At 33.7% G+C, this 10,105-nt stretch overlaps 1 protein-coding gene across 1 annotated transcript; it reads right to left on the bottom strand.

The window, feature by feature from the left end:
- Nucleotides 1–5,940: 5,940 nt before the first annotated feature.
- LOC116777486 (glutamate dehydrogenase, mitochondrial-like) lies at nucleotides 5,941–9,297 on the bottom strand. Its single transcript, XM_032671052.2, has 11 exons — nucleotides 8,963–9,297; nucleotides 8,769–8,892; nucleotides 8,300–8,407; nucleotides 8,010–8,102; nucleotides 7,851–7,937; nucleotides 7,616–7,782; nucleotides 7,252–7,389; nucleotides 7,008–7,169; nucleotides 6,709–6,913; nucleotides 6,437–6,579; nucleotides 5,941–6,246 (listed from the first exon to the last, which is right to left on the bottom strand). The coding sequence occupies exons 1-11, from the start codon at nucleotides 9,224–9,226 to the stop codon at nucleotides 6,130–6,132; spliced, it is 1,608 nt and encodes a 535-aa protein (XP_032526943.1). The 5' UTR covers nucleotides 9,227–9,297; the 3' UTR covers nucleotides 5,941–6,129.
- Between the last annotated feature and the right edge of the window lie 808 nt (nucleotides 9,298–10,105).

Here is a 10,105-nt window from a genome sequence, read left to right as displayed (position 1 = left end):
AATGGAAATTACGTTAAAAATAATATCAGTATCCTATTTAGACTAGACGGATAAATTGTTGCAACTGAAATTACATATCATTATACTTTCTTTGTTTTTAAAATGACATTTGAGCTATAATATGTTTTCGTTTCGTACCATTCATACGGAGGAAGTGAAGCAAAAAACAACTGGCTTAGAAAAAATATATCCGAAAATACACGTGCAATGTTTTTATAAAATAATCAAATTTCATGACCTTGTCGGTTTTATACCGGTTTTAGAAAGAAGGTAAGTACGTGTACAGTAAATTGTATATTTAATATACAACATTACCAAGGTAGAACATAATCTATGAAGTAATTTAATTTACACTTATAATGATCAAGAAAGTGTGGCTATCTTGTTTTTACAATTTTATTGAAATTTAAAAAATAAAATCAGTTTTCTTTAAGAATAAAAATAATTAAAAATATCAATTGTTATAAAAATTAAGTCACACATGATTAAGCTTCTAATAGGATTTGTTCCACATTTTAGTTGGTTTGATGTTTATGGTGACATGGTCTCATTGACAGGAAACTGTTTCGTACAAAATATATCAAGTTATGATCACAAGATCAAATTAAAGCATTTTTTCCATTCGACAGACTCCTCCGCGTTACCTCCACACAGTACTAAGATTATAATTCGTCAGACAAATAAAAACGTACACTTCGGCAAAATATTCCACAATTCCAGTGCGAGTGAAGCCTTAGCGTAGAATTATATTCACTCTAACAAAAACAGTTTTCATTACAGACAATAATTGAATTTAGTTGCAGATTATTTAAGCGGATTGTAAAGAACGGTGATATCTGTTTATTGAAATTATAGTTTCGTATCTATACTCAATAATGATGTATATTTTGTTAGTCAAAGTAAGTTTAAGGAGGTAATACATAAATAGATGAGTAACAAAGGTATATTTATAACGCCAAAAGTCGGACCCTGCCGCAATCAAGAACAGCCGGTTCGACGCAATTGTCGCGTCGACGGAAACGGGACACGCGTTGACAGTGTGAAGGATGCTGTATTAACCAAGCCGAAGTGCTCAAAAGATCATGATATTTTTTTTTTTCAAAATACCCCAAAACAACTTGTTCATTCATACAACTTTAATTATTTGTCTAAATGCGTTTTAATCCCCAAATAAGCAATTAATTATTGTAAAAATAGTATAATATTAAAAATATGTCATCGCTTCATTGCCAACTGGCCACCTTAAAACCAAAAAGGTCCTTTATATAATTGAATTAAAAATAAAAAAATAAGCATGAATTGTATATCTATTTATCAGTGTTTCCGAATCAAAGGATATCATAACCTAATGTTTAGCCGGAGCAATTTAGGCAGCACAAAATTGTCGTCATTATCTCACATGTATATAATTAATAAGAGAAAAAATACGCAAAGATCGTACAACGTTTATTCGGGCACGTGGGAAACTTGATTTGAGCCGGAGCGTATAATTCTAACTCGTAAATTTAACAAATAATACGCATCTCAATGCAATTCATTTCTGATTGATGTCAAGTAACATTATAACGTACAGCGTCAAGTTAAGACTTTATTATGTACATTTTTATACATGACATGCAATTTCAATGCAACGTACCTGCAATTGCGTTGTTAATATTAAAGAACCTGTAACTTCTGGAATATGACGTGAAGCGGTATTCCAGAGATTGCAGATTCGATACATGCTCGAATGAACGAACGTTTCCTCTATTCTAATCGCTCAGTTCATTCATTAATTCATTCGAATTACTTGTAAATATACGCCCCGAAGAAAAATAATTAATCTATTGCGATTATCTTTAATAACGTCCGCTGACCTTAGATCGAAAGGTTTCTTAGGGATGCCTCGTAAAACAATTAATACCACAAATTTAACAATAACAATCAAGTAGTTATATTAATTGCAACAAATCTTTGAATGAATTCTCCATGAAGATATAGGTATTATAATGAAGCGTTCATTGATACGAGAGACGAACATACCTAAAGTGTAGTCGAGAATATCGATACGTGGTAAGAAATTTACGTATTATTATTATGTAATAGTAACAAACGAACGGAATAAATTTACTTTTCTCTTGGTACTGACTGTTTAATTACGTTTTTTCGAATAATAATTCTGTTCAATCTACACCAGACCATCAAAATATTATTAAATACTTTTCTTAAGTCTGCCATTTCGATAGCCCAGCATTGGCAAACGAATTAAAATAAGTTATTTAATATAATGTAAATAAAATAAACGGAGTTGTTACACGCTCATTTAAACACAATTTAAATGAATCGACCCCAAGGATCCTCGAAACGACAACGCGCAAACCACCGTGAACCTGGTTTGATGTTAGAGCGTCTCACACTGGACGAATTCACGAACGTTTACAAGAAAGTTATGTTATTATATAATATCTATTCCAATAGAATCATATGTGATTTATTAAAAAGCAATAAAAGTTAAACACTATATTCCATAGTAAATTATGCATGTATTAAGGACATCCAAACGAGATAAAAAGTGTAAATAAATTCCGTTCATATTGTTCCTGTGTTTTATTTGGTTCGCTATTTTAGAGGCATTCCTGGATTTCCTGGCCAATAGAACTGTTTTGTTTAATAACTAGGTTACCCCGAATTTATGTAGAAAAATTCGAAAAATTCTAAAATTTATAAAATTTTCAACTGTTAATGAGATTGTTGCCACATTCAATAGATAGTAATAGTTTCGTAATGAAATCACGGCAGGTTCAAGATAAATGATAAAAAAGAAATCTCTTAGAAGGAGACCTTTTTTTTAGTGACAATTTTATTTATTTTAATTCGTGTAAGAGATCGTGACATTTATAACGGAAGTTCATAAGTTGTATGTAATATATACTATATACTATGTTTCAGAGAAAACAATTTAATATCAAGGTTCGATCTAAGAATTTTCCCTATTATCCTATATGAAACAAACCGTCGCGTAACGCCGTCAGTGTGAAGCGAATTTCGCGTTGTTGAAAGACCCCGCGGTGTCGCGGAACGATTTGAATAGTTGCTATAGAACATACCCTCCCATAAACCACAGGGCGTACTCCGCGGCCCCTAACACAATCATCGGTTATTTAAAAGTATAAAATAATTACAAAACCTCCCGTCGAGCGTCATCCGAGAGCGAATTAGAAACTGTCTTCGACGATCACAGGAGGGTCTCTAAAACATGAACTGATTCGATTTTAAAAGCAATCGATTAACAGACAAATTGAACAATCGATTACATACGAGCATATAAAGAAATCTACCGAATACGACAGTTCTTGTTAAATAACGATACGTCAATTCATCGATGACCGATTATCATATAATTTAATTTTCCTATGTATACAGTTTTTAAGGCTGTATACACATTCAGTACATTTACGAGATAATACCGACCAATTATAATTTATAAACAACGTCTGCAATTTTCTTACAAGTTGTGCATCACTATCTTCAAAGCCGACTTTCTACCCTGTTATTATATATTAGTATTTATAAACATAAAATATAATTTCGACGTCAGGATAAATTTATTTATCGCATGGTGCACTGACAACGTGTAATTTTTATCGTATTAAAAGCGCATATCGCTAAACATTATACATACCTACATATTACGAAATTGTTAATTGGTAGATATAATTTAACCTGGACATTAATTTTACTTTTAAAAGGCGAGAGACATCTATTTAGAATAAAAGTTCTGAGACTAAGTGAAATAGGAGATTCACAGCAATGACATCAAATACTGGGCTTGATATTGTAATTGTACCTTATTTTATCCAGTTATTATGTAACCTCTCCATTACAATGGAATAAAAAAAAAAAAATTTTTTTGGATATTAAACAAACGAAATAATGTATTTGTTTTTAACTGCTTTTCTATGAAATTCTTCATTCTTTTTGCATATGTTTATGGTGATTTGGTTTATTTATTTTGGAAACTTATTGACAATTTTATTATAAAAGCGCCACCTTTTGTCCTATTAGGAAACTATATTATTAAAGAACCTGCCAACCAACGCCCTCTAGTTGGTGTTTATTAATATATATAACAATGTTTTGTTATGGCTATACAGCCGAAGCAAAAAATATTATCTTAAAGAAGGACTTAGTATGTGAAACAAGAATTTACATTTCACACAAAAACTAATACACCTGCGTGAGTTGGACCAAAACTTGTCACATTATATATAAGAACAAAATACCATTTTATCGATTAAAAATAAGACATCTTGTAAATTAACTTAGTATCGGGACGTCTACGTTCTACCTATTCTCCCTTGACCTTTCGAATCTGATCGCAAGGCACAATATTTTTTAATTTATCGTCGATACTCATTTTATTAAAAAAAATCTAATAAATGCTATTTAAATAATAATATACATTTTCTACCTTTTAACTGGGAATCACGAAAAACGAACACTGAAATGTGCTGCAATAATCAAATTAAAGTAAATAGTGGCGAATTCTCGTTGAGTTAAATGAGTTTCAGTATTTAATTTTTAAGAATATAGCTACACAAAAAATACTTATTAGAAAATGTAGAGAACTAGAAAAATGTTTTTAGAAGTAGTTCTTTTATAACAATAATGCCTCTATCGTGAAATGGAGCCTGTAAAATGTATTAAATAAATAGTAAAATATTTTAAGTAATAGTTTAATATTTAGAAAGTCGGCGCCACAGAATTTAATTCTGATGATCGCGGACGCAGGCACCTACCTGGAAAGCCGGCGCGCCGGCGGCGCCCGCGTCCCTTTCGCTCAAGGCTATTCACACGCATGCAATAATAACCCTAAAAGCATCCCCGCGCCTGCTTTGCTCAACAAAATTCCTTTGCACTATAAACAACTTTTTTTAACAATGTCGTACAATCGTGTCTTGAATGCAAGAAATAGGAAGGCGAGTTTTATTGACATTCCAAAACAAGTCGCTTTAAAATATTATTTCAAAAATCGTTTTATAGTAAACATAAGCAAGCTTCATTATCATGGCACCTGGTAAAAGTCATTTACTTAATGATCGCAATGCAACTAAAAACGATACATAAACAAAAACAAATCCACGGCTGTCACTGTCAAAGCCTCGTGCGCGGGTTGCAGATATCGGTTAGTTTATTTAAATAATGTGAATGCTTACCGGTTTCAGAACAACAATCCGTTTTTCAATATGTTAGACGACCACAGCACTAATGCGTATATGAATATTTATACTAAAATAACGATTTAAAGTTAAAGTGTAACGGGTCGGGTGCAGGCGTCGTTGACAGTCGACGTGAGCGCCGCGGCGCGTTGCGGCGACCCTACGTAACTCGCCCCCCTCCCGCCATGCCTGCAAGCCCCCACCCCGCAAACTCGAAGATCGTCTCACAACCAACATGCCGTGTGCGGTGAATTATGTCTTTTTATACTTAAGCTTTAGGTGGTTCAATATCTTACTTACAGCCTGCGATTTTAATTCCATACCTACTTATAATATTCCTATTACAAGATACTGTTTTAAATACGTAGCTAAGATTTTTAAAATTGTCACAGGGCTATGTATGACAAATCAATCTGCTAAGTTTCAGCAGTCGGAACAAAATTATACAAAAAAAAAATCATTCAGATTCCATGGATTCAATACTGTTAAGATATTCATTTTGATGCGCACACTACGAAATCTGATTTATTGTTTTAGATTTTTATTTTCCTTTGGGAATACTAACTCTGGTTTTGTGTGACCATTTTATTCGTGTATTTTTTTTTTAAACTTCAAATGGACACCAGAGTATTGGTGAGCATTATTGAAAATGGATAATTCCTTTCTTCAATTAAGTGCTAAATTTCACTAAGTTTTGTGCCGAAAGTACCCAATTTGGTCGATGTCGATGAAAATACAGATGTAAAAATAACGATTTATTAAAAAGAATAAGTTAAAATTATTATTATAAATAATTTAAAGAGCCGAACCGTGTTGGTCATAAAGAACGAAGATTTTCTTAGTGACTTTAGTGAAGACTGCCGTAAATCTAATTGGAAGCCTAAATTTGACCTTGGAAATTCATTTAAGTATAATTTTTATGTTAAAGAATTTATAATGCCAAGCCGTGTTCATCATAAGTGACAAAGATCTTCTCAATCGATGTGATGTAGGCCGCGGTCCTCACGTCCAGCCCCAGATTGTGTTTTAGAGCTGTTCTTTTTACATTCTGTAACATTCACTGATCACTGTAATTTATAGTAATTTTCTGACGACTAACATATCTAGATAAATTGTATAAAAACTTAACCCTGTCTTAAATACCGTAAATCCTAAAATTCATATTATGTTTATAATGTTTACTCCATTGTCATTATACCCTCAAAAAGCTATTTTTCAGATACAGTGTGTCTACTCACGCGACAAGCGTTCTCCATTGTGTATTCCAGGCCAGAGTTAACAATCTGTTCCTCCGAAGCCCCGGCAATCATCGACGCAAAAGTTTTCGTTGGCGCAATTTTAGCACTGATATTACTATTCTTCAGCGATTGTTCAACAGAATCTGGTAGATTTCATTATGTGGACATTAACAAACAGAATATTCCAAGAAAATTTAGCAACTAATCAGACTAGACTAGACTATCTTTCTGTCTTTACAAATTTATGTCATAAATAGCGGGAGAGACTCAACCTAGTAAAGCAGTATTTGAATCCCTCCAAAACTTTATGCTCAGTTTCCCGAAGCTGACGTGGTTTAGATTTTTGAGGAATTCAAAGTAAGACACGCAGACGCCACCAGCATTGGCCAGCAAGTCCGGTAAAACCAAGATGTTTTTCTTTCGAAGGATTACGTCAGCAGCAGGCGTTGTTGGACCATTTGCTCCCTCACTTAATATCTGTTTGGTAAAAAATTACAACATTGGATAAAACATGAATATTCAAGGGCCGGACAAATGTAATACCTAGAAAAAGAGTAGAGGAATATCTCACTTTACAATTCAGCTTGTCAGCATTTTTCACTGTTATTGCTTTCTCCATAGCGGCCACCACTAAAATATCAGTTTTTTCGTAGAGCAATTCAGGTCCACATTCCGTTGCGCCAGAAAAGCCTTTAGCGCTTCCCCTATTCTTTGTTTTGTACGCATGAAGCTCCTAATGAGAGTCACAAAATAAAATCTCCGAACGAGCACTAACTTATTCTACAATAAGGACTAAGGAGACAAGTATAATTAACCTTTGTATTGATTCCATTTTCGTTTTTCAAATTACAATCATATTCGAGAACTCCGGTGACTTTTACTCCTTGCTCTTCAAGATACATAGCAGCGTAACTGCCCACATTACCATATCCCTGAATTATGGCCGTTTTGTTCTAGGGATGGCAAAAGACATTATCTATAACTTTCACACGGAACTTTTAGTGAGAATGAAAAACTATAGTTTGTTAGATTTAATCTTTGTATGAAAAGATTGAAGCCGTTTGACCAACACTTAATCATAGCGTAACAAGAATCGGACAACCACTAAACAATATATAAATAAATTAGTTTCCATTTGTATGGTACGTGGTACCTCACAAATCTTTATTTCGAGCGTACCTTATACCCAGGTTCCAAACCAATGAGCTTCATCCATTCAGGGTCCTGGATGAATATGGTGGTGCAAAGAAACACTCCGCGACCGGTTGCTTCCACGCGGCCGTGAATGCCTCCGCCATTGATAGGCTTACCAGTTACACAAGCCGCGGCATTCAAGTCGTGGAAACCTACCAAGGATACAGATTTAAATAAAGCTTCCAAAAACCCAAAACATATGATCATCAGCAAAATTTACCCAAAGTTTTGATATAGGTGTCAACAATCCAAGACATTTCTCTGCCGGACGTATTCACGTCTGGAGCGGGAACGTCGATACCCGCACCTATAGAACAGGGTTTAAAAATTAACAATCACGTTGATACTGTAACAAATCCCAGCCGAAAATCAACCATACCAATATAATTTTTCTTGGCCAACTCCAGAGTATACCGGCGAGTGATTCGCTGTAATTCGGCTACTGTGTACTTCTTCGGATCGATTGCAACTCCTTTTAAATATTAAAGAATATGTATAAATAGTTTATATTTCGTTGAAATAATTAGAACAACCAGAGAAAAGAAAACTCCTGGATAGAGTGTTTCATATTCTAGCGAAGTGAAATTTATTCTACATGAACAAAAATTTACCTACATGAAATCAATGTAACAACCAATTTTTAAATATATAGCTACAAATTGCTGTAACCTCCTTTAGCTCCACCAAACGGGATGTTGGAGCAGGCGCACTTGTATGTCATCAGAGCAGCGAGAGCTTTAACTTCCTCTAAGTCAACTTGGTCCGAAAATCTGATACCTGAGAATTATACTTTTACTTGTATTGATGAGTTACTAAGCGTAATTGAACCATGCCTAACACACTTGGTTATTTTATATGTGTGTGTACACACGGGCGCGTGTAATTAGTTATCGTTTATCTTATCATGGTCATAGTCAGAAATAATAACTCAGGCATGAGTTTCAAAACCTATTGCAAGAAATTTTAAGCTCAGTGGAATTTTCATCACTAATCAGGTGTGTCAAAGCGCTGAATTGTCTTACGCAACTCGAAATTTGGTAAAAAATTTAAAAAAGTCATACAAAAAAATTTAAGCAAACTTAGCTTTTAGAGGAAACATCAAACGAGATGTTCATGTGATTGTTAAGTGTATGCCTACCTCCTTTGCACGGTAGGCGATGGACGCTATGCTGCGAACGATACCCTTGCACGATCTCGTAATCGCCATTTTTACGCTGAAGCGGAAATTCGAACTGGAGGGAACTATTACAGGAACCCATCACCTGTTGTTTTTTTTTTTTTTAATATTAATTAACATCTGCTTGTGTATATTATTAGCAAATATAAAGTTACCTTTAAAATACCCGCAACCCTCTGTTTTCTCTTCTTTTCGGAGAAGTGAGCATGTTTTTTTAGATATTCGAACAGAGCCGGCTCAACGACTTTTACCGCAAAATGATAGAAGTATTCGACCATCCGATAAAAACTGGGATTGGGATCTTCCATGACCGCTTGCAAGTGCTTTGGTATTTCATAATTCCTAACGAATATTCTATTTAACCTGTTTCTATTTATCACAGGCGATTTTAAAGCGTTTTTTAATTGAATAAAAAACATTTTAAAAACTAGTTATATTAAAAATATTTTCAACCTTATAAACAAAAATTGGTGACTAATCTTGATAAATAATATTGTCAGTTTTCGATTCGAAAAATTCTAAATTAAATTCCGAATTATTTACCACTGTGAAGGATTTATATTTTAAAAAGTTCTTTTTTGTTCAAATACAATTTTGACCTCGATAAAACCAGAAGTAATAAACAATACTTTAATTAATAATAACTCCTTATACACACCGTTCTTTCTTACTTTTAGATTTATATAAAATAAAAATAGACGAAAAGCTCAATGACAGAGTGAGAAGAATCTTCTCAACATTCCATGGATTCACGGTTCGAGTGCCAGGTCCATCGCGTTGCAGGGAAAGGAGCTTCAACTGTGCCTGGAACCTGCGACCCAGGTGTAGGTTTAGAAAGCCCCCACCTAACGCGCATTAACCGCACACCTCTACCGTCAAAGCTCCTCTCTTTACCTAACCAAATTTGAAACGAATCTATAACGGCTGCCTCCCAAGTACGTTCTAATAAAAAATTGATGTTTGTTCTGGACAGACAATAGTAGTAATAATAACGTAGAAATTAAAATATTTAGTGTTGAAACATTTAGGCAAATAGTTAAATCTTCTGCATGAAACAGGATCAGTAAACACTCATGACCTGCATCTTTGTTCGTTCAATTTTTAATTTTCTCTTTTCTAACAAAATTTCTTTTAAAATCATAAATAAATAAATACATATCGATAACCTGGAACGAAATTCTCTGACTTTATGAATTTTTCCCAACAAAACTATGGTTTAAATCCTTTAAGATGATTTGTAATCACTAATTATGATGATATTTTAAAGCTAACATAATATAAGTTACAACAAAATATTA

This window comes from Danaus plexippus, chromosome Z (genome assembly GCF_018135715.1).
Source record: "Danaus plexippus chromosome Z, MEX_DaPlex, whole genome shotgun sequence".
Classification (NCBI taxonomy): domain Eukaryota; kingdom Metazoa; phylum Arthropoda; class Insecta; order Lepidoptera; family Nymphalidae; genus Danaus; species Danaus plexippus.
Note: the sequence above shows the minus strand (reverse complement) of the source record. Positions and strands in the feature narration are given on the sequence as shown.

Excerpts from the sequence above, each read along its gene's own strand:
- LOC116777486 (XM_032671052.2), bottom strand. The coding sequence starts at position 9,226 with ATGTTTTTTATTCAATTAAAAAACGCTTTAAAATCGCCTGTGATAAAT. Across the intron at positions 7,170-7,251 it reads AAAATGGAATCAATACAAAG|GAGCTTCATGCGTACAAAAC; the intron begins GTTAATTATACT and ends GACTCTCATTAG. Across the intron at positions 6,580-6,708 it reads TTCAAATACTGCTTTACTAG|ATTCTGTTGAACAATCGCTG; the intron begins GTTGAGTCTCTC and ends GAAATCTACCAG.